Below are 21,453 nucleotides of genomic sequence, written 5' to 3'. Positions count from 1 at the left end.
GAATTCTAGCAGGACCTCCTTTGCATATTAGGCCACTCCCCCCTGATGTAGCCAATCCTCCTGGAGCTTACAGCAGGCCCTGTACGAAGAGCCCTGTAAGGAATTCTAGCAGGACCTCCTTTGCCGATTAGGCCACACACCCCTGATGCAGCCAATCCTCCTGGAGCTGACAGCAGGCCCTGTACGAAGAGCCCTGTAAGGAATTCTAGCAGGACCTCCTTTGCCTATTAGGCCACACACCCCTGATGCAGCCAATCCTCCAAGAGCTTCCAGTAGGCCCTGTGAGAAGAGCCCTGTAAGGAATTCTAGCACGACCACCTTTGCCTATTAGGCCACACACCCCTGATGTAGCCAGTCCTCCTGGAGCTTCCAGTAGGTCCTGTGAGAAGAGCCCTGTAAGGAATTCTAGCAGGACCTCCTTTGCCTATTAGGCCACACACCCCTGATGTAGCCAATCCTCCTGGAGCTTGCAGTAGGCCCTGTAAGAAGAGCCCTGTAAGGAATTCTAGCAGGACCTCCTTTGCCTTTTAGGCCACACCCCCTGATGCAGCCAATCCTCCAAGAGCTTACAGTAGGCCCTGTGAGAAGAGCCCTGTAAGGAATTCTAGCAGGACCTCCTTTGCCTATTAGGCCACACCCCCTGATGTAGCCAATCCTCCTGGAGCTTCCAGTAGGCCCTGTGAGAAGAGCCCTGTAAGGAATTCTAGCAGGACCTCCTTTGCCTTTTAGGCCACACCCCTGATGTAGCCAATCCTCCTGGAGCTTCCAGCAGGCCCTGTACGAAGAGCCCTGTAAGGGATTCTAGCAGGACCTCCTTTGCCTATTAGGCCACACACTAGGGTTGCCAAGTCCAATTTAAGAAATATCTGGGGACTTTGGGGGTGGAGCCAGGAGACTTTGGGGGTGGAGCCAGGAGCAAGGAAGTGACATCACTTCCAAGTCAAAGGTCAAGTGATGTCACTTCCTGAACTTCACTCCTCTATATCACTTCCAGCACACTGCATCAAACCCCACCTCTAAAACCCTTCATGGGGGTTTAGGAATCCTAATTTCTACATCACTTAAATTGAATGTGTCCATCTAAAAAATTCAAACCCATGGGCAATGGCTATCCTCCTACACTTCAAAATGGGGTCTCTTCTAATACTAAATGTATATATCCCTCCCCAGCAAAAATGATCAGATATAGCAAGGTGCTGTAATTAATCTGAATTTTTTATTGAAGAACTTTTATTAGATACTCCAGCACACCTGATTCTAAAGGGGGGGGGGGAGAGACTTTAGTGCTAGACTCAATTCAAATGATAAGATTCTAATTGACAAATTTGGATGAAAGCTTGCTAAATAATGTCACTTAATTCAAAACAGATATGGGCTTCCCTCTTAAACAGTGGAGGCCATTCCCAACCTAGTAAGACTTAGTTACTGCTGTCTTCTCAGGTCAAACACAATTACAAGCCTAAGTAGCTCTATCATACCTCTGGTAATTCTGTGGTCAGGTATTTCTCAGTTGCATTCTCTTTGCCACAAAAAAGAATTTGTAGCTCTTTATGCTTGGCAATTTGGAAGCTTAAGATAATTCACACCAGAGAAAATTCTTATATGCACACTAGAGCATATTATGTCCTCCTCTATGTCTAGCAATTGGGAGTGGAGGTTTGCATATATCACCCCTACCAAAAATCCTAATAAGCAGCTCTGGTTACCATCATGTAATAGAATAGCTCTAGGGTTGCCAGGACCTGTCACTGACCAGAGGCAGGAGTAGGGTTGCCAGCTCCAGGTTGGGGTATTCCTGGAGACTTGGAGGTGGAGCCTGGGGAGGACACGGAACTCAGTGGATTACAATGCTCCCAAAGTCCACCCTCCAAAGCATCCATTTTCTCCAGCAGAAATTGACTTTGTAATCTGGAGATATGCCATAATTCCAGGAAATACTTTCAAGTATCAGTTATTCATCTTTTCATTTAGTGGGATTAGAAAGAACACAATATCAAAACAATATCTGCAGTACTGCATTTAGAACACCTGAGACTCAGAAGCAATGTTCCCTCTAAACTGTGGGGTCATGTGAGCAAAAAATCTACTTTGTGAGCTATTGGCATTGAAGTCATGAGCTCCTGCATAAATTAGTTTCATGTGGGGCCATTTTTCCTGAGCTAAGACCAAATGTGTGAGCTGGAGACTAAAAACTGAACTAGCTCACACTAACTCAGCTTTAGGCTTGCCAACCCCCCCGCCCTGGCGGGGGACTCCAGAATTTATAGCCTCCTCCCCCGGTCTCCAAAAGTCCAGAAGCGGGGGGGGGGGGGGGGGGAGGGGGGGAACTTCATGTCACTCTCCGGAGAGTAGCCTGCCTGATTCCCTGCACCCACCGAAGGCTCAGCACTGGAGTCCAGTCCTCACCCAGGCATGCTAAGCAAGAGCCGAAAAAGAAGGGAAGGGAGGGTGTGTGTGTGTGTGTCCTGTCCTGTTAGTAAAGAAGATTTGTAGAGGTGGTTGGTGTGTAAATAAACATTCCTTCCAGGCACAGAGAGAGGGAGATCTAGCAAACATTTTCTCGTCACACAAACCTGCTCTGTGCCTTCACTGCAGAACAGAAAGGCATGAGGTGCTCTTGATGAGATTTTGAATGATGCATGAACTGATAAACTGCCTTGCCCTCAACCTGTCAGCAGCAACTTCTGCAGAACTTTGCATTAGAATACTTATTGAGAACTTTTGGGGTTGTTTTGCCTTTAAGAAGAAAAGCCTCTCTTCCAGAACAGGAAGTGCAGGCAAGGAGTAGTCTTCTGATGCTGTTTTGCTCTGCGACTAAGGTGCTTTCTAAAGCTTGATTTTAAATGATTTAAGGTATCCGTTTAGAGTGCTTAAGTTTTCGTTTTATGTGCTTCTCAGCCGGGCTGGGCTAAGCGCAGTCCCAGCCTTGTGTTCTTGTGGAGACTGTTTATTTTTTCATTGTCTTATCTGATTTATTGCCTCCTCTGCTTTTATTGCCTTTGGCTACCCCATGTTCAGCTTAACTTTGGTATCTGCTGGCCCGGGTGTCTGGAACATTCTGAAGAAATTTGTCTTAATTTTTAAAACCTTGCTAAAACTTTGAACCAAGTGGCACCTTTAAGACCAACAAAGTTTAATTCAAGGTATATTTTTTCATATGCAAGCATATTTATTCAACTGATTTGCAGTTTACAGAAGTCATTTTCACTTGAGAAAATGGGTGTTAAAACTAACCTATTTTTATTTGCTAGCATTGTTTTGCTGAGTTAATTATCCTGCTCTCCTTCCCCCCCCTTAAGATATAGCAGGTTTTTTATCACAACAAACACACCAAACAAACCAATCCTATAACGACTGGGGGGAGGGATTTTCCAGGTAAAGATCAGATAGTTTGACAGGAATTGTATTTTTTGTGAAAAGGAAGCAATATAGTTATTGCATTATGAATATGTTGGTTCTAGATGACTTTTAAACATATTTTTGAGCAATGTTTCCTCTAAGCTGAGTAGGGTTGCCAAGTCTAATTCAAGAAATATCTGGGGACTTTGGGGGTGGAGCCAGGAGACTTTGGGGGTGGAGCCAGGAGACATTGGGGCGGAGCCAGGAACAAGGGTGTGACAAGCATAATTGAACTCCAAGGGAGTTCTGGTCATCACATTTACAGGGATAGCACACCTTTTAAAAATGTCTTTCTTCCATAGGAAATAATGAAGGATAGGGGCACCTTCTTTTGGGGCTCATAGAACTGGACCCCCTGGTCCAATCGTTTTGAAACTTGGAGGATATTTTGGGGAGAGGCACTAGATACTATACTGAAAATTTGGTGCATCTACCTCAAAAAAAGCTCCCCCAGAGCCCCTGAAACCTCCAGATCAATTCCCCATTATACCCTATGGGAAATATTTCACATAGGGAATAATGACGACCTTTCCCTCTCCTCCACACACCCCCCTTCTTGCAGATCTAATGTAAGGGATTGGCTCTCTACTCACCAGCCAGCTTCTTCACAGTAACAAAGACACAGAAAGTTGAAGCCTTTCACCACCTCCGGAGGTGCAAAGGCACATGGTCCTTTGGGGCGGGGCAGGAAGCAGCCTGGGAAAGCTCCGGCTGCTGCAATGGAGCTGGGTGGGAAGGGGAGGGGCAAGGAGAAGCTGCTGCGATCGGAGGTGAGAAGGGAAGGGAAGGGAGGAGGAGAAGCATCAGGGATCGGTGGGAAGGGGAGAGGAGAAGCTGCTGGGTTCTAGGCTGCGTGGGAAGGACCGCCATTCCTCCCGCTTTCTGGATTTTTGCCAAGCGGGGGGAGGAGGCTCCAAATCGGGGGTCCCCCGCCCAGGCGGGGGATTTGGGAAGCCTACCCCTGCCCTATGGCATCATACCTCCCTGAGGTCCTGCCCCTCTCCTAGCCTCCCGTTCCCAGGTTCCACCCCCAAAATCTCCAGGTATTTCCCAACCCAGAGTCGGCAAAACTGCATTTATAACACCAAAACTGCATTGATAGTAGCATTTATAGCACCAAACAGGAAGAACTTGAGAGGGGAATTTCACAACAGGGAGAAACAAAAATGAACTGTCAGTTCTCCAACCTGAAATAGCAGATCTGAGAAACTTGGTGTGGGCGGACAGTTCCCATCTGAAGGTGCAGCATTTTTCATGCTCAGGAAACGGGTGGCCAGAAACAAAAATTTGTCACCAAAACTGGTCTACAGCAATGGCACGAGGTCTCCGCGCTCAGCTGGGCCTCCCAAATTTGGAAAGGATGAGGTCAGAGGAAGAGACGAACATCGCCACAAACCACATGCGCACCAAACGGAAGCGCAGCGAGCTGGAAGCATGAAGCAAGATCAAGGCTATTCCTGTCCAGCCGTCCCCTTGTTATCACTCTAGCCGTAAAGTGAAAAAAGAGAACTTGAACCTCACAAACAAAGTTGAGGATGGGATTTGAGTGTCAGACAGAGAACCAAAGAACGCCCTCGCTAGTCACGAGGCGATCGCAAGGAAAGGCCTTCTGACTTGGAGCGACATTCGAACCCAGCATCCTGTTTCTGTCTGTGGGCAGGAAGATATTTCTGGGAAGGTCTTTAGTAGGACGTGGAGGCTAAATGCTGTCCCTCTTGTTTGACCCCAGCATAGGGTTGCCAAGTCCAATTCAAGAAATATCTGGGGACTTTGGGGGTGGAGCCAGGAGACTTTGGGGGTGGAGCCAGGAGACATTGGGGCGGAGCCAGGAACAAGAGTGTGACAAGCATAATTGAACTCCAAGAGAGTTCTGGCCATCACATTTAAAGGGACCGCACACCTTTTTAAATGTCTTCCTTCCATAGGAAATAATGAAGGATAAGGGCACCTTCTTTTGGGGCTCATAGAATTAGACCCCCTGGTCCAATCGTTTTGAAATTTGGGGGATACTTTGCGGAGAGGCACTAGATACTATATTGAAAATTTGGTGCCTCTACCTCAAAAAACAGCTCCCCCAGAGCCCCCGAAACCTCCAGATCAATTCCCCATTATACCCTATGAGAAGACGTTTCCCTCTCCACCCCCCTCCACCCCGCCCCCCCCCCTTTCTGGGAAATCTGATGCAGGAGACAGAACTCACTCACCTCCGGAGGTGCAAAGGCACATGGTCCTTTGGGGGCGTGGCTGGGCTCCCCTCCCTTCACCGGCCAGCTGACTGGGGGCGGGAAGCAGCCTGAGAAAACGGAAGAGCTCTGGCTGCTGCGATCGGGGCTGGGTGGGAAGGGCTGCCGTTCTCCCCCTCCCCCCCCGCTTTCCCTTTTATGGCCAGCGGGAGGAGGAGGCTCCAAATCGGGGGTCTCCAGGCCTAGCGGGGGATTTGGGACCCCTACCCCAGCAGTGGCTACTTAGAGGGACACTCAGGAGTGGAATTCTAGCAGGAGTTCCTTTGCATATTAGGCCACACCCCTGATGTAGCCAATCCTCCAAGAGCTTACAAGGTTTTTTTGTAAGCTCTTGGAGGATTGGCTACATCAGGGGTGTGTGTGGCCTAATATGCAAAGGAGCTCCTGCTAGAATTCCACCCCTGGGTACACTGCAGCTGAATAGAGAGGTTCCATTTCATTTCCTTGGCCGACAAAGTAGCAGTGGTCAACCACATTTGGTGGCAATGAATCTCATGTTGATTCCAGGGTTACTAGCCTCCAGGGGGGGCCTGGAGATCTCCCGCTTTAAAACTGGTCTCCTGCTGGCAGAGATCAGCTCCCCTGGAGAAAATGTGCTGCTTGAAGGGCACTTGGTGTAATTAGTAGGCTGATCAAAGCCACCAAGTAATACACCGTCTTTCAGTTTGCAAAAATATATTACAAGGACTGTGTACAACACATAATAAACAATACAATAATGATCGAGGCCGATGGTGCTAGGGCCTTTTAAAGTAACCGAAACCCCAAAGGGGCCAAAAAACCCCGTCCCCAAATGAATAGATATAAGTCCAAACTTGGAAATAGTCCAACTGAAATTCACAAGGTGGGTGCTCCTGAGGAACGTAGCTTCAATGCAGCCACTTTAGGGTTGCCAAGTCCTCTTCATCCCCCGGCAGGGGACATTTGCGGGGCGCGATGTGTGCGCGCACCACGGAATGACGTCAACTAGAAATGATGCCATCAAAATGGTGGTGCCCGTGCGGGGCTGCTCTAGGCGTTTCCGGGAAAACTCCATGGTTTTCCCAGACACTCTAGCCATTTGGGAGGTTAAAACTCTATGGTACCTATTGTACCATAGAGTTTTACCTCAAAAATGGCTACAGCGTCCGGAAAACCATAGAGTTTTCCTGGAAATGCCTAAAGTGACTCTGCACGGGTGCTGCCATTTTGATGACGTCACTTCCGGGTGATGTCATCGTGCCAGCGACGCAGGGGGAGGTTCCCCCCGCCGGCCCAATGCGAGCCGGCGGCTTGAGAACCTCCCAGGCAGGAGATTCCCCACCTGGACCAGGGGCTTAGCAGCCCTAAGCCGCTTTCTTAAAAAGACGTCTCTCTAGATTTTGATGACGTTTCAATTCGTTCTTCAGTTTAACAGCTCAGTTATTTAGGTAACCCCATTCTACATTCTCTAATCACAGCATCAAGCTTCTCAGTTCAGTGCGAACATCAGAAAGAGCCCATTTGGAAATAATGAAGGCTAGGGGCACCTTCTTTTGGTGCTTTAAGAATTGGACCCCTTGGTCTAATCTTTTTGCAACTTGGGGGATGTTTCAAGGAGAGGCACCAGACGCTTTGCTGAAAATGTGGCGCCTCTACTTCAAAAAACAACCCTCCAAGCCCCCAGTAGCCATGGATCAATTCTCCTAAGAACAGAAGAGAAGCCATGTTGGATCAGGCCAATGGCCCATCTAGTCCAACACTCTGTGTCACACAGTGGCTAAAACTTTTATACACACACACACACACACACACACACACTGTGGCTAATAGCCACTGATGGACCTCTGCTCCATATTTTTATCTAAACCCCTCTTGAAGGTGGCTTTGCCGGACTCCATAAGATCCAATGAAGTGTCCAGCAGACATTTTCCCCACCCCCACTTTCTGATGACCCTGAAGCGGGGAAGAGCCTCCAAACCAGGGGATCTCCTGCCCTGAAGTGGAGATTGGCAACCCTACAGCCCAGGCTAGCCTGATCTTGTTAGACCTTTGGAAGCTACGCAGGATCACCTTGGTTAGTACTCGGATGGGAGACCACCACGGAATTCCAAGGTTTGCTGCCATCTAATGGCACTTTATACCCCCCCCAACCCCAATTTCATGTACCTTTTCATTTTTGTTCTGTTTATATTGTAAGCTGCCGTGAGTTTTGGAAAATAGAAGGGTGGCTAAGAAATATTTTTTTAAAAAATAAACAATACAAATATGCCGAAGGGTCTTGAACTTCTCCATCTTAAAAACACTTTCTCTGAGCCTCAGCCCCTTGTAGCAGGAACTCATTTGCATATTAGGTCACACCTCCCTGATGTAGCCAATCCTCCTGGAGCTTGCAGTAGGCCCTGCAAGAAGAGCCCTGTAAGCTCCAGCAGGATTGGCTATATCATGTGGGTGTGGCCTAATATGCAAAGGAGTTCCTGCTACAAAAAAGCCCCATTGACATGCCAACCAATTTTAGGTTGGGATGAAGAGTTTTGGATGTTCACACATGATCAGGATCTTCATTACATTTTTTTTTAAAGGATACAAAGATATAGTCATCCATAAACGTTTCTTTAGGTTTTCGACAATGGCATCTTCGTTGATTTTGGAGAGGAGGACCATGTCGTCCACCCCGCTCTGTTTGACGTTGTGGCTCTGCCAATGGAATCGCTCCTTGCTGCCCTGGGTGGGGAACAGGATGAGGAGAAAGAGAAAATGGTTCAGTGAGAAATGGAGAGCTTGAATATTGTGTCAGTATGGCAGCTATGGAGTCAATGGGAGAGAGAGACAGGGCTGCCAAGCTCTCGCCAGGGGTGGGGGATATCCCGCCCTGGAGGACCCCAATCCACCAGCAGGGAGCAGGCTGCTAGGAGGATCCCCGCCCCCGAAGAGCCCCGTGAGCGTGCACCGTCCTTGGCACAATGACACCATCCAGAAGTGATGTCATCGCTTGGGGGACGTCACACCAGAAATACTCTAGGAGTCGCGCCATAGAGTTTTACCATGAATCCTAGCGTGTTCCCAGTGTGATGCTCTAGGAATCGTGGTAAAACTCTATGATACCATAGAGTATTATCATGAGTCCTAGAGGGCTCCTAGTGCAACGAGTTCCAGGTGACATCATCATGCCACGCACACAAAGAGTGCATGAGGAACAAGTCCCTCCCCCCGCAATGGCAGAGGGACTTCGCAACCTGAAAGAGAGAGGACTAGGCTTCCCAATCCCCAGGTCCCAGAGGGGGATCCCCCGGTTTTACAGGCTTCCCCCCTCCCCCAGCCAGCTGGCCGGTGGGGGAAGCCCCGCCCCCACAGCCATTATGCACCTCCATGAACGATTCCCATAGGGAATGATGGGGAATTGATCCATGGGTATCGGGGGCTCAGGGGGGGCTGTTTTTTGAGATAGAGGCACCAAATTTTCAGTATAGCATCTAGTGCCTCTTCCCAAAATACCTCCCAAGTTTCAAAAAGATTGGATCAGGGGTTCCAATTCTATGAGCCCCAAAAGAAGGTGCCCCTATCCATTATTTCCTATGGAAGGAAGGCATTTAAAAAGATGTGCAGTCCCTTTAAATGTGATGGCCAGAACTCCCTTGGAGTTCAATTATGCTTGTCACACCCTTGCTCTTGGCTCTGCCCCCAATGTCTCCTGGCTCCACCCCCAAAGTCTCCTGGCTCCACCCCCAAAGTCCCCAGATATTTCTTGAATTGGACTTGGCAACCCTAGAGAGGACAGTTCTGAGGCAACTGCCTTTTGGACTTAGGGTTGCCAATCCCCAGGTGGGGGCAGGGGATCCCCGGTTTGGAGGCCCTCCCCCCGCTTCAGGGTCGTCAGAAAGCAGGGGGAGGGGAGGGAAATGTCTGCTGGGAACTCTGTTATTTCCTAAGGAGATTTATTCCCATAGAAAATCATGGAGAATTGATCTGCGGGTATCTGGGGCTCTGGGGGGGCTCTATTTTGGGGTAGAAGCACCAAATTTTCCGTATAGCATCTAGTGCCTCTCCCCAAAATACCCCCCAAGTTTCAAAAATATTGGACCAGGGGGTCCAATTCTATAAGCCCCAAAAGAAGGTGCCCCTATCCTTCATTATTTCCTATGGAAGGAAGGAATTGAAAAGGTGTGCCGTCACTTTAAATGTGATGGCCAGAACTCCCTTCGGAGTTCAATTATGCTTGTCACAGCCTTGATCTTGGCTCCACCTCAATGTCTCCTGGCTCCACCCCCAAATTCTCTTGGCTCCACCCCCAAAGTCCCCAGGTATTTCTTGAATTGGACTTACCAACCCTATTTGGACTGAAGAATATCCAGTCCTCCAATCTAGCCTCTCCTATACGTTTTTTAAACCCTAAAATAAGAACATAAGAGAAGCCATGTTGGATCAGGCCAACGGCCCATCAAGTCCAACACTCTGTGTCACACAGTGGCAAAAAAATTTTTATACACATACACTGTGGCTAATAGCCACTGATGGACCTGTGCTCCATATTTTTATCTAAACCCCTCTTGAAGGTGGCTATACTTGTGGCCGCCACCACCTCCTATGGCAGTGAATTCCACATGTTAATCACCCTTTGGGTGAAGAAGTACTTCCTTTTATCCGTTTTAACCTTTCTGCTCAGCAATTTCATCGAATGCCCACGAGTTCTTGTATTGTGAGAAAGGGAGAAAAGTACTTCTTTCTCTACTTTCTCCATCCCATGCATTATCTTGTAAACCTCTATCATGTCACCCCGCAGTCGACGTTTCTCCAAGCTAAAGAGCCCCAAGCATTTCAACCTTTCTTCATAGGGAAAGTGCTCCATCCCTTTAATCATTCTAGTTGCCCTTCTCTGGACTTTCTCCAATGCTATAATATCCTTTTTGAGGTGCGGCGACCAGAACTGCACACAGTACTCCAAATGAGACCGCACCATTGATTTATACAGGGGCATTATGATACTGGCTGATTTGTTTTCAATTCCCTTCCTAATAATTCCCAGCATGGCGTTGGCCTTTTTTATTGCAAACGCACACTGTCTTGACACTTTCAGTGAGTTATCTACCATGACCCCAAGATCTCTCTCTTGGTCAGTCTCTGCCAGTTCACACCCCATCAACTTGTATTTTTAACTGAGATTTTTGGCCCAAATCTGCATTACTTTGCACTTGGCCACATTGAACCTCATCTGCCACATTGACGCCCACTCACCCAGCCTCAACAGATCCCTTTGGAGTGCCTCACAATCCTCTCTGGTTCTCACCACCCTGAACAATTTAGTGTCATCCGCAAACTTGGCCACTTCACTGCTCACTCCCAACTCTAAATCATTTATGAACAAGTTAAAGAGCATGGGACCCAGTACCGAGCCCTGCGGCACCCCGCTGCTTACCGTCCTCCACTGCGAAGACTGCCCATTTATACTCACTCTCTGCTTCCTATTACTCAGCCAGTTTTTGATCCACAAGAGGACCAGTCCTTTTACTCCATGACTCTCAAGTTTTCTAAGGAGCCTTTGATGAGGAACTTTATCAAAAGCTTTCTGGAAGTCAAGAAAATGCCCTTCATCTAATAAAAAGGGGGACACAAGCTTTTATTAAAGGATTGGCAACGTGTCAGCTATATGCTCCCTAAAGGCCTCTGTTATGATCCTGGGCCTAGTGAGGCCTGCAGGCTCCAGAGAAGCCTGCCTAGGAGTTATTGGACTCTTAGGCAGGCTTCTCTGGAGCCTGTAGGCCTCACTAGGCCCAGAATCATGACAGCCTTTTATTTGGAAACCTGTTAGACCAGGAGTCACTAATATTTTTTAGTCTGTGTGCACTATTGGAATTCTGACTAGGCTTGCCAATCCCCAGGTGGGGGCAGGGGATCCCCCGGTTTGAAGACCCTCCCCCCGCTTCAGGGTCGTCAGAAAGCGGGGGGAGGGGAGGGAAATGTCTGCTGGGAACTCTGTTATTCCCTGTGGAGATTTATTCCCATAGAAAATAATGGAGAATTGATCTGCGGGTATTCGGGGCCCTGGGGGGGGCTGTTTTTTTGGGGTAGAGGCACCAAATTTTCCGTATAGCATCTAGTGCCTCTCCCCAAAATACCCCCCAAGTTTCAAAAAGATTGGACCAGGGGGTCCAATTCTATGAGCCCCAAAGGAAGGTGCCCCTATCCATTATTTCCTATGGAAGGAAGGAATTGAAAAGGTGTGCCGTCCCTTTAAATGTGATGGCCAGAACTCCCTTTGGAGTTCAATGATGCTTGTCACAGCCTTGATCTTGGCTCCACCCCTAATGTCTCCTGGCTCCACCCCCAAAGTCCCCAGATATTTCTTGAATTGGACTTGGCAACCCTAGTTCTGACAGTGTGATGGGCAGAGCCACAATATGGCTGCCATGAAATGGCTGTCGTGGGAGGTGAAGTCCGCCACAAAATGGCTGCTGCAGCTTGCCTTCAGTTACCCAGTGAAGGTCCTCGGTACTGTGCTAGCTGCTAAAGCAACATCTGCACAACCAATCAGATGCCTTGTTGTAGAAGCCCCACTTGGCCTTGCCCATTTTCTCAAAGGACTTGGTGAGTGCCAGAAAATGTTTTGGCAGGTGTGGCAGAACATGCCGTCTCTGGCCTGCAGGCCTTCTTCCGCCCTGCCCAACTCCCTGGAGGTAACTCTCTAGGGTAACTCGCTGCCACCAACTGCCCTCTGGGAGGGACAGGGCTCCCAGCTTCCAAGTTCTGAGGCCTTGCCTTTGCGTCTCCTGCTGAGAGCCAGTTTGGTGTAGTGGTTAAGAGTGGCAGCCTCTAATTTGGAGAACTGGCTTTGATTCCCCACTCCTCCTCCACATGCAGCCAGCTGGGTGACCTTGGGCTGGTCACAAGTTCTCTCAGAGCTGTTCTCTCCAGGGCAGTTCTCTCAGAGCTCTCTCAGCCTCACCTGCCTCACAGGGGGCCTGTTGTGGGGGAAGAAGATGAAGGAGATTGTAAGCCGCTCTGAGAATCTGATTCAGAGAGAAGGGCGGGGTATAAATCTGCGATCTTCTTCAAAATTCTGTCTAGTTTTGGATCAGAAATATCCCATATGAAACTTAAACATTTTGGGCACCATTTCAGAGCAGAAATATTCAAATATCCCCTCCCCACCCCCAATTCCTGATTAGGAGGCTCATCTTTTATATCAGCCAGACTGGTGCAGGCCAGAACCTGGAGAATGCGCAAGTGGCAGAATTTCTCTGAGCCTAGAGAAGGAGGCGGATGCCACAACCAGCAGGCAGGAATTGTTATCCTTTCATTTCTGTAAGTCAGGGGTCCCCAAATCCCGCACCATGGACCGGTACTGGTCCGTGGCCTGTTATCAACCGGGCTGTGAGTTGTATAATTATTTCATTATATATTACAAGGTAAGAAGAAGGAGAAGAAGAAGAAGAAGAAGACATTGGGTTTATATCCTGCCCTCCACTCTCCTCCCACAACAGACACCCTGTGAGGTGGGTGAGGCTGAGAGAGCTCTCCCAGAAGCTGCCCTTTCAAGGACAGATGCTCAGAGTGGCCTACAATCTCCTTTATCTTCCTCCCCCACAACAGACACCCTGTGAGGTGGGTGGGGCTGAGAGAGCTCTCCAAGAAGCTGCCCTTTCAAGGACAGAGGCTCAGAGTGGCCTGCAATATCCTTTCCCTTCCAGCAGCTGCAAGGAGAGAAGTGGGGAATCAAACCCAGTTCTCCCAGATAATAGTCTGCAAATGTAACCACCACACCAAAATAAAGTGCACAATTGTATCATCCCTAAACCATCGCTCCCACCCCCGGTCCCTGGAAAAATTGTCTTCCACAAAACCGATCCCTGGTGCCAAAAAGGTTGGGGACCACTGCTGTAAGCTATTCCAGAACAATCAGAACAACAACGTTTGAGTCCAGGGGCATCTTTTAGACCAGTGGTGGAAAACCTATAGCATGGGTGCCAGAGGTGGCACTCAGAGCCCTCTCTGTGGGCACGCGTGCTCCCTCGCCCCCCCCCCCCCACTCCGCGCACGAGGCTCTGCAGGCATATTTCATTGAAGCTCCTCCTCTCCCCAAACTCAGGCTCCTTCCCCTAAATCTCCAGGTATTTCTCAACCCAAACCTGGCAACCCTAACTGGGTCTCCTTCAGAGAGACAACAGGGCACTCCAACCTTTTTGAGCTCATGGGCACCTTTGGAATTCTGATGGGGGGGGGGGAGTGCAACCACAATGCAGCCCCCAAGCACAACACACAGAGGAAAATTCCTTGCAGGTATTCCTGCAGTTTTAGGGAGGGGGTTAGATGAGACCCACTGAGGCAGGGGTAGCCAAACTTGCTTAACATAAGAGCCACATAGAATAAATGTCAGATGTGTGAGAGCCACCAGACATGAACGTCAGACGTCTGAGAGAAAAGAAGGAAGGAAGGAAGGAAGGAAGGAAGGAAGGAAGGAAGGAAGGAAGGAAGGAAGGAAGGAAGGAAGGAAGGAAGGAAGGAAGGAAGGAAAATAGGTGGGGAGGGGGAGAGAGAGAGGTGGAAAGAAAGCAACTTGAACTTTAAATGCATTCTCCGGGATTACCTCTGGTTTAGGAGTGGAAAGGGAGGAACTGCAGGCTTCCTTGCTTTCAAATACAATGCTTCTGATAGCAATATCTGAGCAGAGCTCTTTCAAGCTACAGGGACCATAAGGCAAACTCTTGGTAAGCTGTTTTGAATTGTTGCACTGTTGTCCTGGTTTTCCAGAGCATCCCTGACAAGTGTTTGTCCAGCTGCTGCTTAAAGACTGACAGTGAGGGGGTCGATTGCACTGTTGAACAACTCTTACTGTTAAAAAGTTTTTGCTGTGCCAGTCCTCTCCTCTGCTGCCAGCAGGAACAGCTCCCTGCCCTCCTCTAAGTGGCAGCCCTAATACTGCAAAAGAGCAATCATGTCTCCCCCCTCAACCTCCTCTTCTCCAGACTGAATATCCCCAAGTCCCTTAGCCTTTCCTCATTGCTCTCCATGGTTACTTGGAAGTAATCTACAGTGAGCACTGTGCCACCTACTCTCTACACATGCACAGGACTGCAGTTTTAGTTTAAAGAAAGAAGATATTGGATTTATATCCCGCCCTTCACTCTGAATCTCAGGGTCTCAGAGCGGCTCACAATCTCCTTTATCTTCCTCCCCCACAACAGACACCCTGTGAGGTAGGTGGAGCTGAGAGAAGCTCTCCCAGAAGCTGCCCTTTCAAGGACAGAAGCTCAGAGCTGCCTACAATCTCCTTTCCCTTCCTCTCCCACAACAGACACCCTGTGAGGTAGGTGGAGCTGAGAGAAGCTCTCCCAGAAGCTGCCCTTTCAAGGACAGCGTCTCAGAGCTATGGCTGACCCAAGGCCATTCTAGCATCTGAAAGTGGAGGAGTGGGAATCAAATCCAGTTCTCCCAGATAAGAGTCCACGCACTTAACCTCTACACCAAACTGGCCCTCCTTTCTCACATCAGACTTTCTAGTTAATACAATTCAGACTATCCCTGAAGTTCCCAAGGGTAGGCATGCTGGTCCATAGTAAAACAACTAGATTCGAGCCCAGGAGCACCTTAGGGACCAACAAGATTTGGGGGGAGGGAGGGGCACAAGCTTCCCAGCATGAGAGCTCCCTCGATTAGATAAAAGGAGCTTTGACTGTCAAAAATCTTGTTCTCTAAGGTGCTGCTGGACTCAGATTTAGCCATATAAATCAGTGGACTCTTTCATTAACTTATTAACTAACATAATGTTTCCCCTGCCTTCCTCCCCCAGAAGGACACTGAAGTGGTTTCACATGCTCTCCCCTTCTCTTTAATCCCCACAATGAACCTATAAGACGGGTTAACTCAGAGTATATTACTGGTCCAAGGTTTCCCAGCAAGCTGCCAGGGCAGAGTGGGCATATGAATCAGGACTTCTCAGATCTGATTTGGACACCCTAACCACCAGCTCCTACTAAACACACTATATTTTAATGTATTCTTTTTCCCTAATGGCGAACTAGAATGACGTTTATAATGTATGTTGCATGTTCAAAAGTAAAATAGGTGGACAGGAACACCTCTGAGAAAGGCATGTTCTCAGTTTAACCCAGACCTGCAAGCAACAGAGCAACGAACAGCCTCCATTTATTGCCTTATGACACTCTCACCATCAGTCTCCCGTTCTGACATGTTACTATTTTGTTGGTTTCCTAAGCAAATGCTATCCAGACCAAATGTTCTTTCAGTCTGTTCATTTCACTATGAGTTGTTTTTTTTCTAAACGAAAACCTCAGTATTCAGGTTAAATTGCCGTGTTGGGACTTTGTGATAAATAAGCGTGTTTTGGGTTGCGGTTTGGGCACTCGGTCTCTAAAAGGTTCGCCATCACTGTTTCAGACCAACAAAGTTTGATTCAAGGTATGAGCTTTTGTGCGCAGGCACCCTTCTTCAGATGCACTCGGGGCTTTTTTGGTAGAAAAAGCCCAGCAGGAACTCATTTGAATATTAGGTCACACCCCCTGATGCCAAGCCAGCCGGAACTGCGTTCCTGTGTATTCCTGCTCAAAAGAAAAGCCCTGGATGCACTTAAACAGAAGTTACCAGTCCATACATATAGGCGGAGGGTGAAAAGCAAACTAGTGTACAACCAGGATCGGATGTATATGTTTTTTGAGGGAGGGGGGGCAAAATTAAAAAAAACTATGCCTCCTTATAGGCCCATTCTATGTTATGGGCCCCTAGAATAGAATGGACTCCATACCCAATTTGGTGCCCCCCTCTGGCAATGCCCAGGGCAAGTGCCCCCTCTGCTCCCCCCTAGATCCGGCCCTGTGTACAACATAATGATGTTTTAACCAGGGCTTTTGGGGTAGAAAAAGCCCATCAGGAACTCATTTGCATATTAGGCCACACCCCCGACATCACCATTGCTTCGTGCAGGGCTTTTTTTTGCAGCAAAAGCCCAGTAGGAACTCATTTGCATATCAGGCCACACCCCCTGACACCAAGCCAGCAGGAACTGCGTTTCTGCGCGTTACTGCTCAAAAAAAGCCCTGGTTTTAACAGATGTAAAGATCAAATAGGAGTAACAAGCTAAGTTTATATGGTCACAATTTGTCCGGATCCAAAACACGTTGAAATTTTGACATATTTGCTTCACTGTGTCAAATCCAAACAAATGGGGACCATGTAAACCCAGCCCGCCACTCCTGCTTGGTCCTTGCATCCGTCAAACCATCCTCACTACGCTGCACGCCAATCCGCTGCTCCCCCTCGGCCCACATGCATGAACTGACAAACGCTTAAGGGTTCAAGCCTTCCTTAGATGGGGCCAAGCCAGAGTTCTTTCTCACCAGGTGGAGCAAGCCTTGGTGTAGCGTGGCCAGCTCCACCCCCCACAACCACTGTCAGGGGAGAGGGGGTATGGTTGCCAGATCCAGGTTGGGAAACTGGAGATTTGGGGGTGGAGCCTGCGGAGGACATACCTCTCCTGGTATGTCCCCAGGACCAGCCCGAGACTATCTGGCACCCTAAGCAAGGCTAATGTCTAGCACCCTCCTAGGGCTGCCAGACCCTGGTCCAGGCGGAGGTTCCCAACCCACCAGCACACCTTGGGCTGGCAGGGGGACCCTCCCCCTACATCGCTAGTGTGATGACATCACCCGGAAGTGACGTCATCAAACTATGTTTTTCCTGGACACTCTAGCCATTTGGGAGGGAAAACTCTATGGTACAATAGGTGCCATAGAGTTTTTATCTCCCAAGTGGCCAGAGTGTCTGGGAAAACCGTAGAGTTTCCCCGAAAACGCCTAGAGCAGCCCTGCACGGATGCCGTCATTTTGATGATGTCACTTTCGCGTGATGTCATCTCACGAAAGTCCCCTGCTCTGGGAAGAAGGGGACTTGGCAACCCTACACCGCCCCCCCCCCCATGATAACCAGTTTTCAAAAACAGATGAATTGTTGGAAACATTAAAAGCACAAAACTTGAAATTGCTTCCGGACCTGGATAGCCCATGTCATTGAGTCACGTGGTAGGGCTGCCCAATTCAGCGCCCCCAGAAAGTTGGCACCCTAGGCAATTGCCTAGTGGCAGGACCAGCCCTGTATGTCCCCCGAAGGGCATTAAGATTAGCAGATGAGAACCCTCTGGTGGCCCCTGGCTTAAAAGATATCCAGGTGGCCTCAACCCAGGCCAGGGCCTTCTCTGTCCTGGCCCCAGCCTGGCAGAACTCTCTGCCAAGTGACATCCCGGTACTTTCCTAAATGTTGTCATTGGTTTTTATTGTGATGTAGGCTTCCCAAATCCCCCGCCTGGGTGGGGGACCCCCAATTTGGAGCCTCATCCCCCCGCTTGCCAAAAATCCAGAAAGCGGGGGGGGGAGGGGGAATGGCAGCCCTTCCCACCCAACCCCGATCCCAGCAGCTTCTCCTTGCCCTTCCCTTCCCACCCAGCCCCAATCGCAGCAGCCTTTCTTTGGTTTTCCCAGGCTGCTTCCCGCCCCCAGTCAGCTGGCTGGCGGGGGGAGGGGTGAGGGGAAGCCCATGTGCCTTTGCACCTCTGGAGGCTTGACTTGAAAGGCTTCAATTTAGGATGGTGTGTCTGAAGCTGGCAGCAACTGGTGAGTAGAGAGGCCAATCCCCTGCTTCAGACTCGCCAGAAACGGGGCGGGGGGAGGGAGAGGGAAACATCTTCATTATTCCCTATGTGGAGATCTAGTCTCATAGGGTATAATGGGGAATTGTTCTGGAGGTTTCGGGGGCTCTGGGGGAGCTATTTTTTGAGGTAGAAGTTTCAATATAGTATCTAGTGCCTCTCCCCAAAGTTCCCCCCAAGTTTCAAAACGATTGGACCAGGGGGTCCAATTCTATGAGCCCCAAAAGAAGGTGCCCCTATCCATTATTTCCTATGGAAGGAAGACATTTAAAAAGGTGTGCCGTCCCTTTACATGTGATGGCCAGAACTCCCTTTGGAGTTCAATTATGCCTGTCACACCCTTGTTCCTGGCTCCGCCCCCAATGTCTTCTGGTTCCACCCCCAAAGTCCCCAGATATTTCTTGAATTGGACTTGGCAACCCTATTGTGATGCTATTGTGATTTTACTGTGTTTTTATTACTATTTGTGATGTACTCTGCTCTGAGCCCCCAAAAAGGGGAATGGGCAGAATATATACCAATAAGTGATAACATTTAAAGCGTGTTTGAAGTTTAAAATATATATATGTGTGTGTGTGTGTGTGTGTTTGTCTGTGTTCTTTATAAAATTTAATATCTCTGCTACCTAATCTTAGATAGGAACACTAGGGCCCAGTCTGACATGGCTCAGCCCAACAAGGTCTCATTTATGTCAGATCCGGCCCTCATAACAAATGAGTTCGACACCCCTGTCTTAAAGTCCCACAGGGCATGTAAGGCAGAGATGTTCCGCCAGCCTTTGGTTGAGGGCAGCGGCGGTTCTTTACATCAGCCCCTGGCCCCCTCCCCCCTCCATGACTGAATGCTCGGGATAGAGAAGGTAGAGAAAGAAGTCCTTTTCTCCCTTTCTCACAATACAAGAACTCGTGGACACTCCATGAAATTGCTGAGCAGTTGGGTTAGAATGGATAAAAGGAAGTCCTTCTTCACCCAAAGGGTGATTAACACATGGAATTCACTGCCACAGGAGGTGGTGGCAGCTACAATCATAACCAGCTTCAAGAGGGGATTGGATAAACATCTGGAGCAGATGTCCCTCAGTGGCTATTAGTCACAGCATATTGTTGGAACTCTCTGTCTGGGGCAGTGATGCTCTGTATTCTTGGTGCTTGGGGGTGGGGGCAACAGTGGGAGGGCTTCTAATGTTCTGGCCCCACTGGTGGACCTCCTGATGGCGCCTGGGTTTTTTTTGGCCACTGTGTGACACAGTGTTGGACTGGATGGTCCATTGGCCTGATCCAACATGGCTTCTCTTATGTTCTTATGTGACTCAGAGTGTTGGACTGGATTGCCCATTGGCCTGATCCAACATGGCTTCTATTATGTTCACTTATGGTCTTAATGCTTATTGCCGTCTTGTTTCTCAAGATGTCAACTGTTTCTGGACACTCCTATATTGTGTTTTTATGGTTTTAACTTGTTTTTCTATCGTATACTACGCTGAATTAAATTGTTGCGAACCACCCCAAGCCCCACATAAGTGAGGAAGGGCAGTTAAAAAAAGAAAAGAAATCAAGTTTGATAAATAAATAATAAGGGGACCTCAGTGGGGTAGAATGCCATAGTGGAGGCGCCAAAGCATCCATTTTTTCCAGGGGAACTGAGCTCTGTGGTGTGGAGATGAGCAGTCATTCCGGGGTATCTCCACGTCCCACCTGGAAACTGGCATCCCAACCTGGTGCCATCCACACCAGCCTCTCTTCCAGCGGCATTATTTTTTCTTTAACAAACTCACTCGACACCTCCCCCCCCACTGCCCAAGGAGGGCAGCAACTAAAAAGAATCCCTGCCATAAAGCAATTTTATTTTATTTTATTTTTTATTTTATTATATTTGTATAGGGTTGCCAAGTGACCGGGCTGGGTGGGAGTCATCGCACCGCTGTGGCATGCCGGCTGCTCTACGCGTTTCTGGGAAAACTCTATGGTTTTCCCGGATGCTCTAACAATTGGGGAAGGAAAACTCTTTGGTACAATAGGTACCACAGAATTTTTCCTTCCCCGATTGCTAGAGCATCTGGGAAAACCATGGAGTTTTCCCAAAAACACCTAGAGTGGCCGGCATGTGATATTACGATGATGTCACTTCCGGGTGATGTCATCATGCCACTCATGTGTTGTGCACCCAAAAAAGTCCCCCACCAGAGACCGCGGGGGACTTGGCAACCCTATATTTGTATCCCACCCTCCCCTGGAGGGCTCAGGGGGACTCACAACAATTAAAACAACATAACATTAACTGTTACAATAAAATCACAATAAATTACTAAAATGTTTCATACGTATGCAATTTTAATCCCTAGATGGCGTTATTATTGATTCTTGATTAGCACTGTTACTGCGATGTTATTGGATGTTATTGAGCACCTTGCCTTTCTGTTTGGGTAGGGTTAAGATATCAATGCTGTGGGGTGGTGAAGTACTGGACGCCTCCGTTAGATGTTAAAAGTCTGTTTGAACAGCTCTGTCTTGCAGGCCCTGCGGAATTGTGGCAAGTCCTACAGGGCCCTGATGTTTTCAGGGAGAGCATTCCAGAGTGTAGGGGCTGCCACCGAAAAGGCTCTTGCCCTGGTGGTGGGCAGCTGGATATCCTTTGGCCCGGGGATTGTTCAGAGGTTTTGTGAGCTTGATGGTAGTGCTCTCAGAGGCTCATGTGGGGAAAGGCAGTCCTGGAGGTAGGCAGGTCCCAGGCCATAGAGGGCTTTAAAGGTCATAACCAGCATCTTGAAGCGAGCTCAGAACACCACAGGCAACCAGTGCAATGTCTCCAGTGCAGATTGAATTTGTTTGTTTGTTTATGTTAATTTCTAATCCACCCTATCCCTGGAGCTGGCCTCAGGGTGGATTACAACAAACTTAAACAATAGTAATAAGCAATAAAATTAGAAGTAAATTAAACAGTTAAAACAATTAAAATTACTCCATTTCAGGTAGAAGACTACTAGTCAGGCCAAACACAGATGGAACCGATTGTCAGCGTAGGGTTCATGGACGCTCCAACAATGGACAGACTCTTTTTCATTTGAAAATAGTTTCATTTATTGGATACATACATGTTACTGCTACGAGAGTTCTTTGAAAGTGATAAGGTACACACAAACTAGCTTGGCCTTTATGGCCCAGGATCAAAGCTAGGGGTTCAGATCATTCTCACAATACCGTT

The 21,453-nt window shown here is 48.5% G+C and overlaps 1 protein-coding gene across 1 annotated transcript in view; it reads right to left on the bottom strand.

Moving 5' to 3' along the window:
- MYO1F (myosin IF) overlaps positions 1 to 21,453 on the bottom strand; it is a 111,736-nt gene that overhangs the window by 78,189 nt on the left and 12,094 nt on the right. Inside the window, 2 exon segments of the mRNA XM_060232830.1 lie at positions 8,188 to 8,210; positions 8,213 to 8,324. Coding sequence (XP_060088813.1) covers positions 8,188 to 8,210; positions 8,213 to 8,324 — 135 coding nt within the window.

This window comes from Heteronotia binoei, chromosome 2 (genome assembly GCF_032191835.1).
Source record: "Heteronotia binoei isolate CCM8104 ecotype False Entrance Well chromosome 2, APGP_CSIRO_Hbin_v1, whole genome shotgun sequence".
In the NCBI taxonomy this organism is placed as follows: domain Eukaryota; kingdom Metazoa; phylum Chordata; class Lepidosauria; order Squamata; family Gekkonidae; genus Heteronotia; species Heteronotia binoei.
Note: the sequence above shows the minus strand (reverse complement) of the source record. Positions and strands in the feature narration are given on the sequence as shown.